The sequence below is a fragment of the Poromitra crassiceps genome, assembly GCF_964638095.1.
Source record: "Poromitra crassiceps genome assembly, chromosome: 11".
NCBI lineage: Eukaryota > Metazoa > Chordata > Actinopteri > Beryciformes > Melamphaidae > Poromitra > Poromitra crassiceps.
Genome location: NC_139643.1, coordinates 15,511,002 through 15,537,461, shown reverse-complemented (window position 1 = coordinate 15,537,461; position 26,460 = coordinate 15,511,002). Strand labels below are relative to the sequence as shown.

The following is a 26,460-nucleotide window of genomic DNA, read 5'->3' as shown; positions in this document are numbered from 1 at the left end:
TGATGGACAGTGTGGACAGTGCCCTTTAACACTGTGGGTTGTGGGAGGTGGTATGGAGGGTGGTGTATATATATGAGGAAGTTATCTGCTGGTGGTTGCTGTGTGTGTGCAATAAAGGTACGAGTGGCAGCCAAATCAAGCTCTGTTGTCCTGCCTGTTCTCAGCGCCTCTAAAGTGGTGACCCTGACTGTTTTCGTTGGTTACGGAAATGCTGTGGAATAACATTGTGTGGGTGATCATGTCTATTAATGCGGTGTCGCTCAAGCTGCCGGAGTCTTCGGCTGCAGCGTGGTTTCTTGCAGGCAGAAGCCCAGTTTGTGGTAAGCAACATTATGGCAGACAAGACAAGGTATTATACCACATTCATGACAACTCGGACCGTCATATGTTTCAACACGGAACCTCCGCCTCGACATATTTTCGTTCATGCTGCACTTCCCACTCGGGGGGTTGGGGGGTGGGGGAATGTGATAGTAAATTATTGATTGATCGCTTATTAATTGATTATTGATCATTATCGACTCTGTTCCATAAATGATTAATGGCTCTTCTAAGATGTATTTTATGGACTATGCTCTCCATCATGCAGAGCATTCCTGAAGGAAGATAACATGTATTTTGTCTTGTGTGATCAGACCAAGGCTATTGGGTAACGCTTTAGAATACAGCTCGCAAATAAGCATGTAGTTATAGTATAACAACGGGGTTTAGGGCTGTAGTTATAGTCTAACTACGGGGTTTAAGGAGTGAATTAATACTTTAACTAGAGGGTAACAAGATCTGTACTTATAGTCTAACTACGGGGTTTAAGGAGTGTAGTTATAGTATAACAACGGGGTTTAAGGAGTGTAGTTATGGTATAACAACAGGGTTTAAGAAGTGTAGTTATGGTATAACAACGGGGTTTAAGGAGTGTAGTTATAGTCTAACTACGGGGTTTAAGGAGTGTAGTTATAGTATAACAACAGGTTTTAAGGAGTGTAGTTATAGTCTAACTACGGGGTTTAAGGAATGTAGTTATAGTCTAACTACGGGGTTTAAGGAGTGTAGTTATAGTATAATAACGGGGTTTAAGGAGTGTAGTTAGAGTATAACTACGGGGTTTAAGGAGTGTGGTTATAGTATAACAACAGGTTTTAAGCAGTGTAGTTATAGTCTAACTACGGGGTTTAAGGAGTGAAAAAATACTTTAACTAGAGGGTAACAAAATCTGTACTTATAGTCTAACTATGGGGTCGCGGGCTGTATTATGAAGCAGGGGACAAATGTTTGTACTTATAGGCTAATTACGGGGTACCACACTGTACTTACAGGGTAACTACGGGGGTTTAAGGAGTGTAGTTATAGTATAACAACAGGGTTTAAGGAGTGTAGTTAGAGTATAACAATGGGGTTTACGGAGTGTAGTTAGAGTATAACAACGGGGTTTAAGGAGTGTAGTTATGGTATAACAACGGGGTTTAAGGAGTGTAGTTAGAGTATAACAACGGGGTTTAGGAGTGTAGTTAGAGTATAACAACGGGGTTTAAGGAGTGTAGTTAGAGTATAACAACGGGGTTTAAGGAGTGTAGTTAGAGTATAACAACGGGGTTTAAGGAGTGTAGTTATAGTATAACAACGGGGTTTAAGGAGTGTAGTTAGAGTATAACAACAGCGTTTAAGGAGTGTAGTTAGAGTATAACAACAGGGTTTAAGGAGTATAGTTAGAGTATAACAACGGGGTTTAAGGAGTGTAGTTATAGTATAACAACGGGGTTTAAGGAGTGTAGTTATAGTATAACAACAGGGTTTAAGGAGTGTAGTTAGAGTATAACAACGGGGTTTAAGGAGTGTAGTTAGAACGGGGTTTAAGGGGTGTAGTTATAGTATAACAACGGGGTTTAAGGAGTGTAGTTAGAGTATAACAACAGGGTTTAAGGAGTGTAGTTAGAGTATAACAGGGTTTAAGGAGTGTAGTTAGAGTATAACAACGGGGTTTAAGGAGTGTAGTTATAGTATAACAACGGGGTTTAAGGAGTGTAGTTAGAGTATAACAACAGGGTGTAAGGAGTCTAGTTAGAGTATAATAGTATAACAATGATGCCATATTGAATAATATGGCATCAGCCGATCCAGTAGCTCAGATATAAAATCAAATAGCTGGTGAATAAACTTAGTCCTGAACTGCTGAGCGGGCTATCACAAGCCAGCAGTATCAGTATAAACTTAGACTTGACCTAATTTAATAATATGGCATCAGCCGATCCAGTAGCTCGGATATAAAATCAAATAGCTGGTGAATAAACTTAGTCCTGAACTGCTGAGCGGGCTATCTCAAGCCAGCAGTATCAGTATAAACTTAGACTTGACCTAATTTAATAATATGGCATCAGCCGATCCAGTAGCTCAGATAGAAAATCTAATAGCTGGTGAATAAACTTAGTCCTGAACTGCTGAGCGGGCTATCACAAGCCAGCAGTATCAGTCTAAACTTAGACCTAGACTACCTAGACCTGAATTAGCAGTATAGTATTAGTCATCCTAAATAATCCTAATAAATTTTGATTTGACCTAATTTTATTGTTGTCTATAGAGTTAGTTCCACCTCTGCGCAGATTCCCCCGCTCTCTTCTCTCTCTCCCCCTCAGGTGTCCTCCATTGGCCTGACGTACACCCCGCCGCTGCAGCCCTAGGTCCGGCCGCCATCGCCCTAGCCACCTGTCGTCACTCTAGGCCATCTACCCACTACTCCTTCTATTGTCTGACACCCCGGGCTCATCACCATCACCGACCCCTATCCTCATCATCCTGGTCACCGCCCCCCCCCAGCGCTCCCCCCCCCCCCCCCCCCGGCCTCATCATCACCTCCAACTCCTATCCTCCCCTCCTCTTAATCATCACCTCTGACTCCTATCCTCCCCTCCCCTCCTCTTAATCCATGTCACCAACGCGGACTCATGGATTCCTCAGATCATCCTCATGGAACTCCCTATCTTGTTACCCCTTTTTTCACCTAGCTAATTAACTAGTATTCTCTAAACCTACGAACACTTAAAGACTACATTTTCTATTTCTTTTTGGACTCTACTTTTTAGATTTTCAACTCCCTTCCCTGATCTTAGGATAATTTAAAAACTACATTTTTATATCCCTTCTGTTGGACTCCTTTTTACATTTTCAATTTTCTGTTCTCTTGTAAATTTTATTTCCATAATAAACCATTCACAGAGTTTCATTATCGGAAACTCTGTGCATGGTTTAGCCCGGCATCTCTCGGCCTGTCTCGGAGGGGAGTCCCCGGATGGGGGTCCGTTGCTGTGGCCTGGGTGGGCCTGTCCCCCGCGTGGCCTGCTCTCAGACCTGTTCTCAGTCACTATTGGCTCAATTCCACCACATTTTACAGCCCTGCACAGCCCGTCACCACTCGGCTCTACTTGCTTCAACCCGATGGACGTTCTGCTTCGACCGCCTTTCATCTGCCCCCGCCCACACCTGGTCGTCCAAGCGACCGCATATCTGCCCTCCACCCATGTCCCGAAATATGCTATAACATAACGTTACAATTAAATCCATACACAGAACTTTTAAACTGTCTATGAAATACTGGTGCCTCTAAATGACCTACAGTGTGTGTGTGTGTGTGTGTGTGTGTGTGAGTGAGAGAGAGAGAGAGAGAGAGAGAGAGAGCAGTGCTGGCATGACCACAGTCCTTGATCCTGGCCTGAGCAGCCAGCTCATAGCATCACAGCAGTGTACAGTGTTACAGTGTACATGGGCAAAAGTGACAATCGACCAGGAGAATGGATATCACTTTGTTGTTAGTCAAAACTCACAAGCGCTGCACGAGGGACGGGCACGAGGGACGGGGTTTGCGCTAGAGTGAAGCCTCTACCCCCGCGGCCTCTCACCAGGCAAAACCGCGGCTTCACCAAGCGCCTGCGGCCTAGCGGAGCCGACGCAGCACTAACTACACAAGCGCTTCAGAGCAGCGGACTTTTGGACAATTGAAACCACCGCGCCGATTTTATTTCACCAGAGGCGAAGGCAGCAAAACAAAAGACTGATGGAAGAGCATAATAGAAGAGAAGAGTAGGTAAGTAAACTGGTATGCAGCGCTGCATTGACAGTCAGTAGGATAGAGAGTAAACACGATTCTGCCTGACCAATCAGTCGTCTACAATGTTTTCACGTCACCGTATGAACCCGGGTTCGCAGAATAGAACCCCGACGAGGCAGGTACTAAAAGTAGCACGACTCAGCCCCAAATCAAAGCGAGCTGGGCCGGTTTATACCGGTGGGATGAGACCAAAAGTCGAGTCGAGCGGAGCGGGACCGCGCTACTAGCTGCGGTGGGATTGGGCCATATGCTGGTGGCTGGGGGCTGGGGGGGCGGGTCGCATGGGGGCTGGGTCCGCCCGGGCCGCAGCAATGGGCCCCTATAGCACAACGACCTCACAAGGTTCCTCCTCAGCCAAGTCACTGAGGCAATCCATGTGGCGATCCATGTGTGGATTGCCACCATATGGTGGAAAGGTTTTCTTGCGTTCACTGGGGGTGAGGGGATGCCGCTGTGTCCCGGCCTGGCCTTCCCTCCCACGCCTTATGTGGGCGGGGGCCGGGGCAGGGGGCATCGGTGCTCTTCATCACTGGTCGAGGGCTGCCGGTTGGTTTAGAACAGCTTAGGTAGGCGATAGATTAGCTACAGCCTAAGGCTGACCTGTTATAGTGTTCAGGCAAAGATCAGACTAGAGCAGAGTAGGATAGGCCAGATTAGGCTGTAGATTAGCTAGATACTATGTCCCAGTTAGCTCTGGTTAATGCTTAGAGTAGTCAGTTGTCTGATCTTCTCCCCCCCCTCTCTTTCTCTTTCCCCCTTCCCCCGCTTCTTCCCTTCTTCCCCCTTCCTGTTCTCCCCTCTCCCACATTTCCCACTCCCCCCCCCACCTCCTCTCTTTCCAGGCTCTTTCCTCCCCCACATCCCACCGCCCCGCCCTCCCTTCTCCTGCTCTCTCCTCCTTCTCCCCCCCTCTGCTCCTTCTCCTCTTCTCCCCTATTTTCCTGAATCCCTGCCACTTCCTGCTCTCCCCTCTCTCACATCTCCCTGCTCTCCTTCCCCTGCACCCTCCCACCTCTCCTTCTCTGTTCTCTCCTCCTCTCTGTCCTCTCCCCTCTCTCACATTCCCCCTGCTCTCCTTCCCCTGCACCCTCCCACCTCTCCTTCTCTGCCTCTCTCCTCCTCTCTGTCCTCTCCCCTCTCTCACATTCCCCCTGCTCTCCTTCCCCTGCACCCTCCCACCTCTCCTTCTCTGTTCTCTCCTCCTCCACATTTCCCATTTTCTCCCCACCCTCGCCCTAATCCGGGCCCGTATCCTACTCCCTCCCCCAACCCTAGACCCTACCTCTACCCTGGCTCTCCCTCCCCTGCACCCTCCCACCTCTCCTTCTCTGTTCCCTCCTCCTCCACATTTCCCATTTTCTCCCCACCTCCTCCCTCTCACATTCCCCCTGCTCTCCTTCCCCTGCACCCTCCCACCTCTCCTTCTCTGTTCTCTCCTCCTCTCTGTCCTCTCCCCTCTCTTACATTCCCCCTACTCTCCTTCCCCTGCACCCTCCCACCTCTCCTTCTCTGTTCTCTCCTCCTCTCTGTCCTCTCCCCTCTCTCACATTCCCCCTGCTCTCCTTCCCCTGCACCCTCCCACCTCTCCTTCTCTGTTCTCTCCTCCACATTTCCCATTTTCTCCCCACCCTCGCCCTAATCCGGGCCCGTATCCTACCCCCTCCCCTCCCCCAACCCTAGACCCTACCTCTACCCTGGCTCTCCCTCCCCTGCACCCTCCCATCTCTCCTTCTCTGTTCCCTCCTCCTCCACATTTCCCATTTCCTCCTCACCTCCTCCCTCTCACATTCCCTCTGCTCTGCCTCCCCTGTACCCTCCCACCTCTCCTTCTCTGTTCTCTCCTCCTCTCTGTCCTCTCCCCTCTCTCACATTCCCCCTGCTCTCCTTCCCCTGCACCCTCCCACCTCTCCTTCTCTGTTCTCTCCTCCTCTCTGTCCTCTCCCCTCTCTCACATCCCCCCTGCTCTGCCTCCCCTGTACCCTCCCACCTCTCCTTCTCTGTTCTCTCCTCCTCTCTGTCCTCTCCCCTCTCTCACATTCCCCCTGCTCTCCTTCCCCTGCACCCTCCCACCTCTCCTTCTCTGTTCTCTCCTCCTCTCTGTCCTCTCCTCCCTCTCACATTCCCCCTGCTCTCCCTCCCCTGCACCCTCCCACCTCTCCTTCTCTGTTCTCTCCTCCTCCACATTTCCCATTTCTCCCCACCCTCGCCCTAATCCGGGCCCGTATCCTACTCCCTCCCCTCCCCCAACCCTAGACCCTACCTCTACCCTGGCTCTCCCTCCCCTGCACCCTCATCTCCCCTCCTCTGTTCTCTCCTCCTCCACATTTCCTTTTTTCTCCCCACCTCCCCCCTCTCCTCCCTCACATCCCCCCGCTCTCCCTCCCTCCTCCACTCTCCTGCTTTCTCCTCTTCCCGGTGTTCTTCCTCTTCCCCCCTTCCCCCACTACTCTAAAGCATAGTACACATTTTACTCCAAAGCATGGCACCCACTCTATCCCCTCCAATATTCCGCCACTATTTAAAGCATGGCATAGCATCGCAATATTCCGCCACTATTTAAAGCATGGCACCCATGCTCTTAGTATTTCGCCACTATTCAAAGCATGGCACACACTCTTCCCTAAAGCAAGGCACCCATAAGCTCTATATGTGAACATGTGCTTATTTGGCAAAATGACTCACTACTAAAGGCTTGCAGCCAATTAAATTAGGCATAGTTTGGTTGCTTAGAAATTGACATATGTCCGTTTGCAAGATGTGCGTCTATATTTCTCATTCTATCCCCACCTCCTCCCTCTCCTGCTCTCTCCTCTTGCTCCTTCCCCACCTCCTATACCCTCCAACATCTCCCATTCCCTCCCCACCCCATCACTCTCTCACATTCCCCCTGCTCTTCCCCCTTCTCCTGCTCTCTCCTCTGCTCTCTCTTCATTTCTATATTTTCTATATTATCAATTGTTCAAATGTTATCTTTATTCTGTATATTCTTGTTACTGTTGTGTCAGCTAGAATCAGCTAGACATACTTTCTGTGGAGCCCTCTGAGACATGCTTGTGAATTAGGGCTATATAAATAAACTTGACTTGACTTGACCTGACTTGGTTTAAGGAGTGTAGTTATAGTATAACAAGGGGGTTTAAGGAGTGTAGTTAGAGTATAACAACGGGGTTTAAGGAGTGTAGGTAGAGTATAACAACGGGGTTTAAGGAGTGTAGTTAGAGTATAACAACAGGGTTTAAGGAGTGTAGTTAGGGTATAACAACGGGGTTTAAGGAGTGTAGTTAGAGTATAACAACGGGGTTTAAGGAGTGTAGTTAGAGTATAACTAATAATTAATCAACATTAATTATCTCCTTCAGATTTTCTTTTTTTTTGACAGCAGATGCCCCTTCCCTCCTTCCCCCCCCCCATTCCCTCCCACCCCTACCTTGAAAAACCCTGATTCATACTGGTTCAGCGAGTGTATACTCAATTCTGATTCCGAACAACAGAGTAAAGCACATAGCCTAAGACGATCTTTAAGAAGGTTTTGTAAGAAGGGTCTGGGGCATTCTTAACACCTTCTTTGCAACGAAACGCTCGCAGATCCAGCCGCGTCAGGCAAAAGGAGATGTTAATAAAGTGTGCACTGTTCATCTTATTGTGTTTTCATTTGAAAAGATTTTTGCTTTCAGATGTTTTATTACAGAAAGTGTATGAAACCCATCACCAAAACAGTCCTACATTCTATCATTGTCTTGGACTGTCTTGGACTGTCTCCCAGTGTGTCAGTGGAGTGACAGTGATCAGCTGGAGTGGATGGGGAGTGGTTAATGTAAATGAGCAGCTATTGTTCACTCCCCCATTACCTGGCTGCCTCAGGTGTCAAAAACCTCTCCAACTTTGAGGCCGGATTTCTCAGCTTGTTGCTTTTAGGGGTGTGAACAATCAAATAAGCATATGTCCTTCAAATGTTTTCAGATTACAATGTGTGACACATCATTTGAAAGCTTACAGTCTGCAGTTTCAGAATCTGTAAAAAACGGAAAAATGACCTCTGCCTATTTGTGGGTCGAAACGCCAGGAACTGTCACATTTGGTGGTATGGAGGGTGTGTATATGAGGAAGTTACTTGGTGGAGGCAGTGGCGAACCGTGCCTATCAGAACCGGGCCTTCTATGCCGTAACCCCCCCTACACACACACACATACACACTATATATATATAGCCTATACGTGCAAGTCTGAGGTCTCTGTGCGCACTGCGTGCGTCTTTATGCATTGTTGAGGGCGGACTATTATGAGTTGTCTTCCACAGCCAGGTTATTTAGGTCACTGTATCATTATAGTCTGTCAGTAACACAACCACAGTTTTAACAATTAGCTCAATACACAGAAAGACTCCGAATTTAAAAGCACAACAAACTCAAAAACCCGCGGGCGGGTCCAAAACTCCCCCTGCCCACCGACATCAGCTGCCCCAGCGCCACCAGCAATACAAAAAATGACAATGACGTTCACTTGATGACAAAACCCATCCTCCCGAAAAGCAACAAGCAAGCCCTCCAGGTTAGCCTGGAAATGGCGAAAATATAGCTTTTTGCAGCTTGACAGCTCCAGATTAAATCCTTTGAAAACTATCGCTGCGCGTCCATTTCCTCATCACAACCACATCATAATAAACTCCTCCCTCCTTGTCGTTTGTCTCGTCTCCTGGTTGGCTTGTATTCGCGAATGCCTGGAAAGATCCCACCCACAACTCAACTAATTGTGATTGGCTAAGGCCACAACTCAATGGAATTGTGATTGGTTAAAACACCTGTCATCAAAATTGTCATCCCCAGGGTCTGCTGGCTTGCTGTCAATCAAATACCATTTGCTGGTGGAGGCTGGTCCAAATATTTAACCCAATATTTGCTGAAACAAAGTGAGTCCAATATCATAACAATTTAGGGACATTATGGTAACGCTTTAGAATACAGCCCGCAAATAAGCATGTAGTTATAGTATAACTATGGGGTACAAGGAGTGTAGTTATAGTATAACTACGGGGCACAAGGAGTGAATTTAGACTTTAACGAGAGGGTAACAAGATCTGTACTTATAGTATAACTACGGGGTACAAGGAGTGTAGTTATAGCATAACTATGGGGTACAAGGAGTGAATTTAAACTTTAACTAGAGGGTAACAAGATATGTAGTTATACGGGGTACAAGGAGTGTAGTTATAGGATAGCTACGGGGTACAAGGAGTGTAGTTATAGTATAACTACGGGGTTTAAGGAGTGTAGTTATGTTAAATGGTAAATGGCCTGCATTTATATAGCGCTTTTATCCAAAGCGCTTTACAATCAGTAGATAGTCTACATTCACCCATTCATACACCAATGGCGGCAGGCTACCACGCAGGGTGCCTACACACCATCGGGAGCAAGGAGGGTTAGGTGTCTTGCCCAAGGACACAACGACAGCACCTGGGAGGGAGCGGGGATCGAACCGCCAACCCTTGCGTCATTGGCCGACCCGCTCTACCTCCTGAGCTAAAGCCGCCCCGCAGTTATAGTATAACTACAGGGTTTAAGGAGTGTAGTTATAGTATAACTACGGGGTACAAGGAGTGTAGTTATAGTATAACTACGGGGTTTAAGGAGTGTAGTTACAGTATAACTACGGGGTTTAAGGAGTGTAGTTATAGTATAACTACGGGGTTTAAGGAGTGTAGTTATAGTATAACTACAGGGTTTAAGGAGTGTAGTTATAGTATAACTACGGGGTACAAGGAGTGTAGTTATAGTATAACTATGGGGTATAAGGAGTGTAGTTATAGTATAACTACGGGGTTTAAGGACTGTAGTTATAGTATAACTACGGGGTACAAGGAGAGAATTTAAACTTTAACTAGAGGGTAACAAGATATGTAGTTATAGTATAACTACGGGGTACAAGGAGTGTAGTTATAGTATAACTATGGGGTACAAGGAGTGAATTTAGACTTTAACTAGAGGGTAACAAGATCTGTACTTATAGTATAACTACGGGGTAGAAGGAGTGTAGTTATAGAACTACGGGGTACAAGGAGTGAATTTAGACTTTAACTAGAGGGTAACAAGATCTGTACTTATAGTATAACTACGGGGTTTAAGGAGTGTAGTTATAGTATAACTACGGGGTTTAAGGACTGTAGTTATAGTATAACTACCGGGTACAAGGAGAGAATTTAAACTTTAACTAGAGGGTAACAAGATATGTAGTTATAGTATAACTACGGGGTACAAGGAGTGTAGTTATAGTATAACTATGGGGTACAAGGAGTGAATTTAGACTTTAACTAGAGGGTAACAAGATCTGTACTTATAGTATAACTACGGGGTAGAAGGAGTGTAGTTATAGAACTACGGGGTACAAGGAGTGAATTTAGACTTTAACTAGAGGGTAACAAGATCTGTAGTTATAGTATAACTACGGGGTACCACACTGTACTTACAGGGTAACTACGGGGTCGCGGGCTGTATTCAGAAGCAGGGGACCAATTCTGTACTTATAGCTTAATTACGGGGTACCACACTGTACTTACAGGGTAACTACGGGGTCGCGGGCTGTATTCTAAAGCAGGGGACCAATTATGTACTGATAGGCTAATTACGGGGTACCACACTGTACCTATAGTGTAAGTACGGGGTACTTATACACACTGATACACAGACAACAACAAATTAGCGACATGGTTATGCCATCAAGTGTATAAGACACATACCCGAAACGTTAGTGGCACCAACACACAGGTAATATTATTATTTATAACATATAGTTTATCTTACCAGCTCCGCATACCAATCAGAACGAAACGTTATGGCATATGAGGAATCAGCCGGTCGACGGATGCGCAACTGAGAATACCTGACGTACCATCAAACGTAAACAAAATATGCACTCCAACGTTACACAGTATAAAATATGACCACACCATTAATCAAAATAATCACATCTCATAAAGATATGTTGCATCCCCATAAATTTTGGATTTACCACCCCAGAAAAGAAGCATTCAATTATGAACACAAGAATAATAAAGTGCGAGTGACCACTACTACCGCACGAGGTCACTATTCCACTACAACACTTTACTTTTTGCAACTTCTCAAGTAACAGAAAACAACACAGAAATTATTACTGTTATTTCAGTGAATAAAAACTAATAAAATAACAAATACAAATAATTTATTAGGGGAAAAATTATTTTCTTTTCAATTTCTTTTTGGGCCTTCAGTGAATACCTAGAAGGCCCAGATGATTCCCCTCTGGGTGGAGGTGGTGTGTGTGTGCAATAAACGTCATGAGTGGCGGCCAAATTAAGCTCCTTTGTCCTGACTGTTCTCTGCGCCGCTAAACTTTGACCTTTAGGTTACTTTCTCACTGGGAACGATTGCTTTCCTTCCTTTCCGTTCCACACCCGGGAACGATTGCCCCTCCGCTCCCCTCTCCTCCGCTGGTCAGCTTTCACATTACAACATTTCTTCCACGCTCGGAAACAGAACAGAGTTCACTTGCTTCATCAACTATGCCTGGAGTGTATCCTCGGCGGTTTGTTGTCTATGTGGTTCGGAATGGTTGGCTTTCACACTAGCAAGTGTTCTGTGCCTGGGCACGCCAAAGCGCTCCCCAGACCACCTTTTTAAGTGGATCCTGTCACGGTTCCCCATGCGCGCCAGGGCGAGGAACGGAACTGAATGCAACGTTCACACTCATCAAACGTTCAGAAACTGGGGTCAATTTGTGGACAAGTGTGCTTGGGAACGGTACCGGGGCGTCAGTGAGAAAGCACCTTTAATGTCTTAACAGTTTCATGATGGCACATACAGTATATGGCATATATATCAGCCATTATCTTCGTTCATAGTAGGACTTGAATGGATAGATGTCACAAATTGCTGTTGCTGTGTAGAGGGACTTTCCATGTAAGCAGTTGACTTTGTTTTCCTGAATGAAATTAAATAAACACTTACACTTCCTCGGAGTTGGTTTCAACCTCTGGATTCCACCATGGTCCACACTGTGCGGGAAACAAAGTCAGGCCAGACTATTCCATTTGATGACAGAAACATAACCTTCCCTATGGAGGGTTTTCATGACTCATCTCCGTCAGCTTCTCAGTGTGACAGAGAAAATGTGTGTGACTCTCAGCCTTCTAGCAGATGTTATCTCTCCATACCTGAGGGAGTCCAGTCTCCAATGTGGACCCTCCAGTCCAGCAGAGAGCAGCTTCTCTCCTGATGCTCCTGGATGATTGTAGCTCAGGTCCAGCTCTCTCAGATGGGAGGGGTTGGAGCTCAGAGCTGAGGCCAGAAAAGCACAGCCTTCCTCTGTGACCATACAATATGACAGCCTGCACACACACAAACAAACACACGCACACACACACACACACACACACACATTACAGTTTTGTATGATTGCTAGCCAGCATTTTCCAATACGTATAATACTTTTTCTAAACACACCAATTAATCTTCAACACACAATTGGCAAAACAGTTAAAGGGATACGCCACCTTTTCAGGAGTTTCATTAATTCATATCCCCCATACATAAACAAGATACACACTGCCTTTACTGTCACTCTCCGTGCAGTATACAGTGAGCTACAGTCGTCAAGTTAGTTAGTATCGCCATAGAATGGAGGCTATGGTACAGCTGTTCAAAATCACCAAAACCACACATCTAGCAGCGGCAAAATACATGTTGTGCTTCGAGTACTCACCACGCGATGAAATATGAATCCAAAATGCAGAGAAATTATATGTTTTAAGGTAAATAGATAGCCGGAATTACTTTATAAACATGGCTGCCAGGCATGCGCGGCATACAGTGCATGCACTGTGTACAGGCAAACAAGTAAGTAACTTGGTGTCGGGGATTTACTCCTCACTTATCTACTCATCTCGTGGTTAGTACCCGAAGCACAAATGCACAAAATATTTTTGGTGGTTTTGAACAGCTGTACCATAGCCTCCATTCTATGGCGATACTAACATGATGACTGTATCGTACAGTATGCTATCTGTTCTGCCCCCCTCTTCCCTCTTCCCCTGCCCCCCCCACCTCCTCCCTTTCCCTGCTCTCTCCTCCCCCACATTTCCTGTTCCCAACCTCCTCCCTTTCCCTACTCTCTACTTCCCCACACCCCCTCTGCCTCCCCTGCTCCCACCTCCTCCCTTGTGCTGCCCCCTCCACCCCCACATCCCCCCACTCTTCCTCCCCTGCTCCCTCCACACCTCCTCCCTTTCCCTGCTCTCTCCTCCCCCACAGTCTCCTGTTCCCTCCCCACGTCATCCCTTTCCCTGCTCTCTCCTCCCCCTCAATCATGTTATTATTACTACTGTAATTGTCATTGTTGTGTCACCTAGATTTAGCTAGACATATTCTCTGTGAAGTCCACTGAGACATGCTTGTGAATTAGCGCTATACAAATAAACTTGACTTGACTTGACCAGGTGTCTTTGAGGGGGTTCCAGGGGGTGCCCAGCAAAGAGGGGAATGATTTATTTGATAATATTTGATGATAATTCTATCCATAAGTAACACAGTGACAGAATGTATGAATATGTTGGTCATGGGTTTCATACACTTTCTGCAATAAAAATCTAAAAGCAAACATTTTATCATATGGAGGACCTCAGGAAGAAAATCTTATCAATTGGGGTTCCATGGTCTAATTTGTGTCAGTTTAGGAGTCCTTGACATGAAAAAGTGTGACAACTCTGATGTATTTGAAAAAGCAATACCAGTATGTCACAGAATTGCTGCAGTAGAGGCTTTAGAGTACAGTATTTTCAATAGGAAATTACTGCAAGAGATTAACAACAATTTGCATCATAACCTTATTTCACCTGAGAGTTTCCAGTCTACAGTCTGTACTCCCCAGTCCCACAGAGAGCAGCTTCACTCCTGAATCCTGCAGGTCATTGTTACTCAGGTCCAGCTCTCTCAGATCAGAGGACTGGGAGCTGAGAACTGAGGCCAGAGCTTCACAGCTTCTCTCTGACAGCTTACAGTCACTCAGCCTGAGGAAGAATTAGTGATGAACAACAATTTAGACAAAAAAACAAAGGCCCTATCTTCCGACAGGCGCTATCCCCTATTAGCGCTTGCGTACCTGTTTGCGTGTGCCTTAAGGCAGGGAAGATGGCAGGCTGTTTGCGCGAGGCATGCAATATGCTGTAATTCTCTCCTTGCATAATAGAGTGTAGTCACTCGTGCGAGGACAGAGAGAGCTTATTGACAGATTGTATGTGATGCCAACGACCCTCCGTGTAATGAAGGTAAATAGCCTATCCATTGTCCAACAAGTTTTCTCAATTCATTTCCCTCTTTGCGATGTGATAAAAGTTTCTCAGTGAGTTATAGTTGATTGCCTCACTGAATTATCTGCTAATACCCAATTTCAGCAGCATAATTTGATGTATTGGTGTGGAAGGCTGTGCGTAATGACATATCCAAAAGGAATTCTACTTTGCACTGCGCTGCGCTGCACAGAGATTACGGTGCGCTCCCAGTGCAGCGAGGTATTTGCGGGTAAAAGGTCCTTTTCAAAGCTCTTAGCGCAAAGTAATTGCCATCCTCACATTTTAGCGCTGAAACACCTGCTTTGGCATGTGGCAGGCTATGCCCTGGACAATTATCACAGGCATGCGCTTGTGTCCGCCCCCAATTTGCATTGTGCATGGCGTTAAACGAGCACAAACTGTATCAGTACTACATTTAATATATTGAATGCATGCACCCACACAGATTTTTTTGAGGCTTTGACCACTGGTAGCAGCTTCAGAAGAGCCTCCTCTGAAGCAGAGTATTTCTTCAGGTCAAACACATCGAAGTCTTCAGCTGATGACAGTAAGATGAAGACCAGAGCCGACCACTCAGCAGGGGAGAGTTCATCTGTGGAAAGATGTCCTGATCTCAGGGACTGTTGGATCTCTTCCACTAAAGAACGGTCTTTCAGCTCATTCAGACAGTGGAACAGATTGATGCTTCTCTCTGGAGAGGGATTCTCCCTGATCTTTTCGTGGATGTACTGGACTGTTTCCTGATTGGTCTGTGAGCCACTTCCTGTCTGTGTCAGCAAGTCTCGTAGGAGATTCTGATTGTTCTGCAGAGAAAGACCCAGGAGGAAGCGAAGGCACAAGTCCAGGTGTCCATTTGGACTCTGTAAGGCCTTGTCAACAGCACTGCGGTAGAACCATGTTAGTTTAGATTTGTCTCTTGATAGTGTTGACCACGAGGATGTTGATTGAGTTTCTGACAGTAGATTGGCATCAGTGTTGATGAATGACAGAAAGACATAAACTGCAGCCAGAAACTCCTGAATGGTCAGATGGACAAAGCAGAACACGGTGTCCTCATTCAGCCCACGCTCCTCTTTAAAGATTTGTGTGAACACCCCTGAGTACACTGAGGCTGCTCTGATATCAATGCCGCACTCTGTCAGGTCGGCTTCATAGAAGATCAGGTTGCCTTTCTCCAGCTGCTCAAAAGCCAGTTTTCCCAGAGAGAGAATCATCTTCCTGTTCTCCGTACTCCAGAGTGGATCTGTCTCAGCTCTCCCATGATACTTGATGTTGCCCTGTTTGGACTCAACCAGTAAGAAGTGGATGTACATCTCAGTCAGGGTCGTTGGCAGGTATCTTATCTCTCCAGTTTTCAACACATGCTCCAGAACTGTAGCAGAGATCCAGCAGAAGATTGGGATGTGGCACATGATGTGGAGGCTTCGTGAAGTCTTGATGTGGGAGATGATTCTGCTGGCCTGGTCCTCATCTGTGAATCTCTTCCTGAAGTACTCCTCTTTCTGTGGGTCAGTGAAGCCTTTTACCTCTGTCACCACATCAACACACTCAGGAGGGATCTGATTGGCTGCTGCAGGTCGTGTGGTCATCCAGATGTGAGCAGCGGGAAGTAGTTTCCCCCTGATTAGGTTAGTCAGCAGCACGTCCACTGAGGTTGACTTTGTAACATCAGTCAGGATCTCGTTGTTTTGGAAGTCGAGAGGAAGTCGACACTCATCCAGACCATCAAAGATTAACACAACCTGGAACTTGTCAAACCTGCAGATTCCTGCCTTTTTCGTCTCAGGAAAGAAGTGATGAAGAAGTTCCACCAAGCTGAGCCTTTTCTCTTTCAGCAGATTCAGCTCTCGGAAAGTGAATGGAAATGTGAACTGTATATCCTGGTTTGCTTTATTTTCCGCCCAATCCAGAGTGAACTTCTGTGTTAAGACTGTTTTCCCAATGCCAGCCACTCCTTTTGTCAACAATGTTCTGGTTGGTCCATCTCTTCCAGGTAAGGGTTTAAAGATGTCTTCACTTTTGATTGATGCTTCTGGTCTTGCTGATCTCCTGCATGCTGCTTGAATCTGTCTGACCTCATGTTCATCATTGACCTCTCCACTCCCTCCCTCTGTGAGGTAATGTTCTGTGTAGATCTGATTCAGAAGTGTTGGGTTTCCTGCTTTAGCAATCCCCTCAAACAGACACTGAAACTTCTCCTTCAGACTGGATTTGTGATTATTTTGGCACACTGAAGCAAGAGTTTCTGAAAGAACAAATTACATCGATCAGTGGATGTTGCTGTAAATATGAGTCTAAACATTTCTCAGTTACCGCATGCTTTTGCCAACACATGGTTTTTCTCTACCATTATAAGGATTAGGCACAGCACCCAAGCTGTAAAATCAATTTACCAAGTTTTACATTTAAAAAAGCTGTGGCTTTTCCTAATGTTTGTAGACACATAATAAGTATGGTCCAAAATAATGTGAAATTGCATAATATTTCACACAGCACCCAAAAAGCCCAGGACACCCTGCAATAATACTGTGTTCAGCATTATGCACCCAGGTTAAGAAAATGTTTTCCCACCACTTCCCCTCTCCATCATCTTAAAGCTGTTAAAGCCTCTTACTGCTGTCCAGAGAGTCAGCCAGCTCCTCCTGCTTCATTCTCCTCAGGAAGAGCAGTGTGATGTTTAGAAAAGCCTCTGTGCTGCTTCTCCTGTGCTCTTCCTCCTCACCGTCCACCTCCTTCTCATCCTCCATCTGACTCTCTAAGCATTCTGGGTAATCTGGACTCAGAACCCTCTGGAATCTCTTCAGTTCCTTCTTCGCAAAAGTGACGATGTTCTCCTCAAGCAGCTGGAACAGAATAAAATCTGAATTAAATGTTTGTATTTTAATCGTGAATAATGGACTTCTGGTGAAACCATGCTTGAGGTGGATGCATCATTTCTCAATCAGTATTAAAAACAACCCCCTACTTGAAAACTTTTAACTCACACACTTAGATGGGAGAGAAATTACTTTGGGCATCAGAAAAAAGGTCAGAAAAGTGGGTAACTGAACCACTAACCACATTTGGTCAAAAAACTACCAAATGGATTCCCCCGACGAGGAAAATGGCATACTAGCAAGCGGAGAAGACATTACCAACCCCAGAGAGGAGGTGATCTCCGAAATGCTGTCTATCTCTAAAGACCTCCGTGCCTTAAAAAAAAGAAATGCACTTGGCTATTTCTGACCTTAAGGAGTTAAGGAAAGACTTGAAGGAAGAGCTGGCAACACTGAAACACAAGTTCAACCAGAAGCTAACTGAGATCAGGGTAACACTCCAAGCCCAAGGCTAGGCTATCTCTGCGGCAGAAAAGCCAACACAGTCTCTTAGAAAATTGTAAAATAGGCACATTGGTCCTCAGCCAAAAATGTTTTGATTTAGAGGTTAGGTTAGGTTTAGGGTGAGGTGTAATGAGTAAAAGTGGGGGGAGTCAATGAAATGTTGGGGTTGTCCTACAACCCAGGTTTTATGAGTGAGAACGAAGATTCTCACACTATGCCAAGCTGCTTCCCAGCAGTGCACCTACTGGATAATCTCCATTTTCTCAAAATGTACGCCTATAAAAGCTGCTCTATAAAAGCCGTCAGGTCTACAACCATAGACCTGAAGCTAGCGTTGGTATTTTTAGGCTGGTACGCGGGGTTGGGCCGAAGCGTAACCCTCCGCTCGTCATCAGCAAATATCAAGCAAGACTGCTCGACCGACAGGGCAATCAAGTCGCCAACCCTCTTGCCTGAGGACAAGGCTAACAGCAGCGCAGTCTTCAAGGACAGGAACTTCAGGTCCACAGTTTCCAAGGGCTCGAACAGGGGAGCCGAGAGACCATCCAACACTGTGACAAGTCCCAATTAGGGACATTCCGCACCCGTGGTCACAGCCTGCGCACCCCCTTCATAAACCGGGAGACCAGCAGGAGGCTCCCCAATGATTTCCCTTCGATCTCCATGTGACAGGCCGATATGGCAGCCACATAGACCTTGAGGGACTGAGGGGACTGGCCCGCATCATACAGGCTCTGCAGGAAACAGAGGATGGGCTGAACACCACATTCTGCACCGTTCCGTGCACCAGTGCGAGAAAACTCGCCACTAAGCGTACTAAGAGCACGTGGACATAGCCCTAGTGCTCTGTATGGTGTGCACCACACTCATGGGCAAACCCTGAGCTAACAGGCACTCCCGTACAGGGATCAGGCTGTCAGCTTCCATCTGGAAGGGGCGGGTTGGAGTATTTCGCCCTTTGCTTGCGACAGGAGGTCCTCCCAGCATGGCAGCGGCCATGGCTGCCCTTCCGACAGCAGGATGAGGTCAAATCTGTTCCACCACTTGGGGGAGTAACCGCCACTCTGTCTGCCGGGGGTGTCTGTCTGTCAGTGGAATCCAAAATTGCCCCGTGACAACAAGTCCGCTCAGAAGTTCAGCCGGCCGGGTACGTGTGCCGCTGACAAGGAGAGCAGGCGGGAGTGCGGTCAAGGTGTATCTCCGCTGCCACTTGGTTCAAGGCTCTCGACCGTACACCTCCCTGCTTGTTCAAGTAGGCGATCATGGCCATGTTGTCCGAGCGAATCAGGATGTGGTAACCACGTATCTGATGCCGGACGTGGCGTAGAGCCAGGCGAACAGCTTCCAGCTCTAGCATGTTTATGTGATGAAGCTCCTGGGTTTCCCACCGGCCATTTGCCGAGAGGCCATCGCACATCGCACCCCAACCCCATAGCGAGGCGTCGGTGAGAATGACCCACAGTCCTCGTCCGCCGCTCCCGTTACAGTTGTTGGAACACAAGGGGATGGGTATCCACTACTGGCTAAGAGTTAACCGTTAGCTAGCAAGGGTCAAGAGAAGACACACGTTTCAGTAGGTTGCTGGAAAAGAGTAGATATGGCAATATGGCGTGGATGTGACGTGGTGGTCACAGGGCGCAGTGGGTTGCCGCGCCATAGGCCAGATGCCATGATGCCTTCAGGCGCAATGGATGGTTTTAAAGGGGTCAATTTTGAGAAAATAGACACTTTCCAGTAGGTGCGCTGCAGGGTGCAGCTTGGCATAGTGTGAGATTCCGAAGTTCAAAACGAAGTAAAACCCCAGGGTCTGTAGGTGGTCTGTCACCACCCTGGTGTGCGCGATGGCGAGGTCCCTCGAGTCCGCCACTATGAGTGCGTCGTCGACGTGTATCTCCTTCGCACAGAGGGGAGCCAGCACAGGCGGTGAATGTCCGTGGGCTGAAGGACAGGCAAGGCATTGAAGAGGCGGGGCAGGGTAAGCATGCGGAAGGGCAGCTCCCTCAGTAAAAAGGCTGGTAACACTTTATAATAACGTTCAGTCGTAAGTCATTTATAAGCCTTTAGTTAATGATGAACTAATCATTTACAAAACATGAATATACATTTGTAGATGATTAACACATTGACTGCCAGCCGTTTTTTTCTTACTGTAGGTAGCTTCTGCCAAGCCGTTTTTTGAGGATTGTGGCTCATTTTACAAGCGCCGAGGATTATTTTCTGCTTGGAGTTTGTGAACATACAATATCTCAAAAGTACTAATAGAATGTGTACTTTCTCTGTCTAAAAGAGTTAGTTTGTAGAGTTAGTAGTTATGTAAGCATTATCAGTTGAATACAGCATGGTTTTAGCATGAGAAAAAATATTCAGAGATAAACGGCTTTTTGTGAAATTCGATAGAGCTGTCACTTTAACCATTCATTTTTGGCTCTCTCTCTCTCTCTCTCTCCCTCCCCCTCTCGCTCTCTCTCTCTCTCTCTCTCTCTCCCTTCCCCTCGCTCTCCCTCCCTCTCTCTCTCTCTCTCTCTCTCTCTCTCTCCCTCCCTCTCGCTCTCCCTCCCTCTCTCTCTCTCTCCCTCCCTCTCGGGAGGGAGACGCACTAGGTTTAATCCTAGTGAGAGGGGGAGAGGGAGAGAGAGAGAGAGAGAGAGAGAGAGAGAGGGAGGGAGGGAGAGAGAGAGAGCGAGAGAGAGAGAGAGAGAGAGAGGGAGAGAGCGAGAGGCAGAGTTGCTTCAACTCCTCAACTCCTCCCTCTTCTTGGCTGCCGCGGCCGTCACAGTCTCAGTGCTTTTGCTGCTCTCCTGTGCCTGTCTGCAGGCTGCTGTTTGAGGAAGTCGGCATGTACTCGCTCGCTTCTTGGGAGTTTTGGTTGAGAGAAGCTTTTGCGATTCTGGTCATATTTATGCTGCGTGTTTCAAAGTGTGTTCCACCTGTAATGTATTATGTAAATTTGCAATCCCGCATCGCCAGCAATCAGTGCGAAAACGAGAGCGTTTTCCCCCAACCATTTTCATGAGAATGTAATACTGTAAAATCGCCTCGCCATTTCCTTGCTCCCTTTTTCTTTGATTTCGCTCGTCTGGGGGAGCACTGTCAACACTTAGTGGGTCGGTAAAATAGATTATACACATTCAATACCTCCAATAATTGTACAGGAGACGTAAAAGGGATTGATCAACGCCCCACCGTCAAAAAAAAAAAAACGATTTTTTTGACGTATCCATACGTCGCTGGCAGTCAAGCGCTGGATTTTTTTTGACGTATGCATACGTCGCTGGCAGTTAACGTGTTAATAAATGCTATGTTAATATATCACAAATGCGTTGTAAGTCATCGATAACTTTTAGTAAATTCTTCTTCACCTTCACAAGTCTTCCTCACCTGTTATAAATGATGTGTAAATCATTTTCAATTCATTTACAAGGCTTTCTGCATCCCCTAATCTAAAGTGTAAACCATTCATCACACATAAATGTGTTACATACAAGGGGGTAGCTCTGTCAAAATTGAAGCCAATGCGGAAATGCACTTAACACATTCACTGCCAGCCGTTTTTTCAATACTGTAGGTAGCTTCTGCCAAGTGGTTTTTTTGAGGATTCTGGCTCATCTTTCAATAGCCGAGGATTATTTTCTGCTAGGATTTTGTGAATACAAAATATCTCAAAGGAACTAATAGAATGTGTGCTTTCTCTCTCTAAAAGAGTTAGTTTGTAGAGTTAGTAGTTATGTAGACATTAGCAGTTGAATACAGCATGGTTTCAGCGTCTGAAAATTTAAGCTGAGATAAATGGCTTTTTGTGAAATTCGATAGAACAGTCACTTTAACCATTTATTTTTCGCATCAGTAAGACGTCAGACATCTAAACAATAGTTTTGAACAGTAATTTCCTCCATAACAGCAGGAAACCCCCCTCTCCTTAAACTCCTCCCTCCGTGGGCGTTCTCCTCCGCCCTCCTTGGCTCTGCAGCGGGTCTGTCACAAGCGAGTTTCTGCTGCCTGTCTGCTGCCTGGCTGCCCCTCCTCGGGCGAGTCTGGATGGGCTCGCTCGTTTCTTGGGGTTTCGGTTGAGAGCTTTGATGAAGCTTTTGCGATTCTGGGCTTATTTATGCTGCGTGTTTCAAAGTGTGCACCCAGTCTATTTTTGGAACCCCCCACCGTTGTGCGTCAGCGCGAAAGCGAAAGCGTTTTCGCCAATCCATTTTACAGTATGAGAATGGTTTCCTCGCGCTTTCCCCTGCAGTTTTGGCTCGGCTTTTTCTACTCTGGAGAGCACTGTCGCCACTTAGTGGGTCGGTGGAATGGGTTGTACACGTTCGGTGGCTCCCATATTTATATAGGAGATGTAAAAGGGTTAGATGCACGTCCCACCGTCAAAAAAAAAAAAAAAAAAATTTGGACGAGATATCTCGTCATTGGCAGTCAACCGTTGGTTTCTGCTTGACGAGATATCTCGTCCACGGCAGTGAACGTGTTAAACCTGCATTCTTTCGAATGGCCTGCAGGGGGCGATACATTGGTCTGTGTAGCACGGCCTGCTATTGGTCCGTGATTGGCGATCTGTGTGATCAGTGGACAAGCGACCTGTCAATCACGCCCCAAAACATAGTCTGCAACTACAAGATAGTCTGAAACTAGCGATTGAGACCATAAACACATTAGGAAAATGTTTACTGAAGCCATACTTGAGGCTTCAAAACAGAAGTCCACAAACAAATGGGTCGCCCCCTGCAGGCAAAGAGGACACTTCCACATTGGCTTCAATTTTGACAAACAGAGCTATGTATGTAACACATTTATGTGTGATGAATGGTTTACACTTTAGATTAGGCCAGGGATGCAGAACGCCTTGTAAATGAATTGTAAATTATTTACACATCATTTATAACAGGTGAGGAACATTTCATTTACTAAAGGTTTATAGATGACTTACAACACATTTGTATATGTTAACATAACATGTATTAATCATCTACAAATGTATATTCATGTTTTGTAAATGGTTAGTTCATCATTAACTAAAGGCTTATAAATGACTTATGACTGAACGTTATTATAAAGTGTTACCCTCTGGGGGATTTCAGGTCAATTTTAAGAGACAGAGAAATTAGTTCTCTTGGCTCTTGTGATTGCCCTGCAGTGTAACCTAACTATTGTTTCCTGAGTGTGTGACTGACTGTATTTTATCTGTTTATTTTGTGTTTGTGTGTATTGATGAAACTGTCTTTATGCTGCCGTTTTGGCCAGGTCGCTCTTGGAAAAGCAGTTTTAATCTCAATGAGTTTTTTACCTGGTTAAATAAAGGATATTGATTGATTGATTCAGCATCTTGTTCAGAAGCTGAAGGTCCATGGGCCGCATAGATCCGTCCTTCTTGGGAACGGCAAAATACCCCGCACGCTTCTCCGCCTCTGGTACCAGGCATATCGCCCACTTGGCCAGGAGGGTGGAGACCACTGCCTACGTGGCATGAGGGATCTCACGGCCGCCGAGTCTTGCCGCTGTCTCTCCAACTGCTGGGCCATGTTCTCTACCGACGGCCCGAAGAGGCCAAGTTGAACTGAGTGAGGTTTAGTGGCGGTGGGTGATGACCGAGAAGGCCATGACCTTCCCGGCGTACAGCGCCACGCATTCCATTATACGCAGGGCATAGTTTGTGACCATACGTAGCTCCGTATAGGTCTCCGAAGTGGCGGTGCCCTGCAGGTTTGCTAGGAGGGCTGCCTGATAGCCCTGGATGATGGCCAGGTTGTTGGCCATCGCTGCCACCTGGCTGGATGCCAGATACGACTTTCCGGCCAGCTTGGCAGTCATCTGGCAGGCCATGGAGGGGAGCTGAGGCCTGGTGGAGGACGGGGATAGGTGGGCCGCTACCGTATCCTCCAGCGGTGGCATGGTTGCATAGCCCAGTTCGGGCTCACCGTCCAACACAGACCACGCGGCAAACCCCCGGCACAGGGGCATGTGACGATGGGGCTGGAAAAAGCTCAGGCGATGCCCAACTTCTCCACGGCCCTGGCCAGCACCTCTCTGAACTGCCTCTGGAAGGGCTCATCAGCAGAGGTGTGGGCCTCCTCCTCAGCCGCTTCGGCCAGAGTGGGCTCCGACTCCCACATGTCCTCCTGGGCCTCCTCGTCACTCAACTGGACCTGTACGACGAGGTTCCCACGATCATATATGTAATGCCTGTGTCACCCTCGTCTGGCACCGGGGAGTCGCCTCACATTGGTGGGCGAGACTGCAGCAAGCCCTGGGAGGCAACATGAGCGAAGGCTCGGCCTGCAGTGGGCATGCCACTAGGACGCATCTCCCCATGGATGGCAGCGGCCTGATGGCGGCGCGCTGACAGAAGTGTGGGTCCGCCAAAGCGCGCTCGGCGTGCTCCGGCCCCAGACAGAACTGAAGCCATCTCAGCACGGCACCAACCACACTGATGGAAGGGCATGTTCTTGTCCATAGCTGGGCAAGGCGGGTCCGAAGACACAGCCTGACTAGCACAGGGACGAAGAAAGAAGAAAAGCCACCAACGAGGCGGCTAAGCAACAGTTAGCAACCTAGCGAATAGCTAGCTAACCACAGCTAACGGTGCACAGCAACAGTTACAATGAGGCTAGCATAACAATTCTACCCTGACAGGGGAAGCTAGGTGACAGCAGGCAAGCTCGCTAAGTTACCTAGCAGCTAACAACACAATCCCCACCCGGGGAATTTAGCAATAAAGCTAGCTAAGGTTAGCGTAACTCAACTAGCTACAACTGAGCCATGAGGCTGGTTAGCAAGAGAGACTGCCGGGGCCAGCAGTTAAACCAATGAGATAAATACTCTTCCGTTCCTGGTGAAGAGAACCGGGTCGATGAAAAACCTCCCGCAGCGCTCGTCCGCCGCCCCCTTGTGGTTTGTGGAACTCAAGGGGACGGATATCCGCTACTAGCTAAGTTTGCTAGCAATGGGTCAAGAGAAGGACGTCTGAGCAGATTGCTGGATAAAGCAAGAGTGACGGTCTTGGCTCATGGCACGGACGTGACGTGGCGCTCACGGGGGCGGAGCGGGTGGCCGTGCCATAGCCAAAGCCATGGTGCCATTCAGGCACAATGGATGGTTTATAGGGGTCAATTTTGAGAAAATAGACATTATCCAGTAGGTGCGCGGCTGGGAAGCAGCTTGGCATAGTGTGAGAATCCGAAGTTCGAAACGAAGTAAAAGCAGAGAAAAAAGAGTTTTGATTGTAGAAGCTACGGTTAAAAAGTTATGGACAAAAATGCAAAGAAGGCTGTTATGTATAGAGTTATTAATGTAGCATATCGTCTCTGGTGAAAACCACTTAAAGCCCGAATCAGTAAGATTTTTGAAATTTTTTACTGTAATATAAGAGCTTTTTAGTCAGAGGACATGGGGAGATTGACTTGTAATAGGGAGACTCTCGACTTTATTTATCCCACACCGCCCTCCATTGGCCAGCCCTGGGACTAAGCAAGTTGACTGCCACGTCCCGTGTCAGACTGTACAGCGGAAGCGCTGTCTTCATGAAAACAAGGAAGTAACTCGATTCGGATTTGCTACGAAAATGATGTTTCACGGAACTATGGATTATTATTTCATCACGTGGTGAGTACCCGATGTCACAACATGTACATAGAGCTTTCTGGCGCTGTGTTTTGTTGACTTTGAACGGCGATATCGTTATCGATACTATTGCACCCAGAGGGCGCATTTTCTCCAATAGCAAAACTTGGAAAACTTACTGAATGGGGCTTTAACTAAATGTTTTATAATTTTTCCTGTTTGCTCTTGCAATTGAACCTCTTTCGATCGCTCTACGCTATGCCCCCTTATTTCAAGATATTCACCGTGAGGGAATAGAACATCTTATATCTTTGTATGCAGATTACCTTTTACTTTATGTGTCAAACCCTGTCATTTCTATTCCAATTATAACATCAGTTTTAAGGGGTAAAAAGTTTACAAAACCATGATAATAAAAATGGGGGGAGCACTAAAGGTATCTTTTTCTTGCTGGAAAGCTATCACTGTCTCCACTTTCTGTCTTCTCCTTTTCCTCTTGATGGCTGTCCTGAGAGTAGGCACTTTAAATATCAATGGAGGAAGAGACAGGGACAGGAGGGCTTTGCTGAATGAGCTGAGCAGAACTAAGACATTCTTAGTTCTGCTCAAAAGTTCTCTTACAGGAGACACATAGTACTCCAGATAATGAGGTGGACTGGGGAATGAGTTGGGATGGGCAGCTCTTTCTTAGTCATGGTAGTAACCTTAGTGCTGTGGTGGAAATTGTGTTCTCCCAGTGTATTAACATAACTAATGTATATGTGTGTGAGGTAGAGAAAGGGAAATTTCAAGTAGTACAGGCAACGATTAGAGATACGTCTTTTATATTTATTAATGTATACGCCTAATACAGGGGCGGACCGTTGTAGGCTTTTTAAGAAATTAGATGACACCCTCAAACAGTTTGACAGTAGTTCCCTGTTAGTTTTAGGTGGAGACTGGAACTGGTCCACACAGGTAACAGGTTAAGTAGGGCTGCAATAACACCTGTTGGCTTCTCAGACCATCATTTAGTGACAGTAGATTTTTTCCTATTAACGGGTCCCCCACGCAGCTCGTTTTGGTGCTTCAATGTTAGGCTAGTACAAGACAAGAAAATCTGGAAAAATAAATTGCTGTAATAGAGAATGAAATTATATGTGGGAATGATGGGAGTAGTGGTGA

General features: G+C 46.6%; 1 protein-coding gene across 1 annotated transcript in view; it reads right to left on the bottom strand.

Annotated features, from left to right (window-relative positions):
- LOC310784758 (NLR family CARD domain-containing protein 3-like) overlaps window positions 1-26,460 on the bottom strand; it is an 81,003-nt gene that overhangs the window by 810 nt on the left and 53,733 nt on the right. Inside the window, exons 3-7 of the mRNA XM_083645798.1 lie at window positions 17,031-17,259; window positions 14,858-16,661; window positions 13,961-14,134; window positions 12,284-12,457; window positions 12,078-12,124 (exon numbers count right to left, since the gene is read on the bottom strand). Of these exons, the coding sequence (XP_083501924.1) occupies window positions 12,078-12,124; window positions 12,284-12,457; window positions 13,961-14,134; window positions 14,858-16,661; window positions 17,031-17,259 (2,428 nt within the window). The remainder of the gene's footprint in view (window positions 1-12,077; window positions 12,125-12,283; window positions 12,458-13,960; window positions 14,135-14,857; window positions 16,662-17,030; window positions 17,260-26,460) is intronic.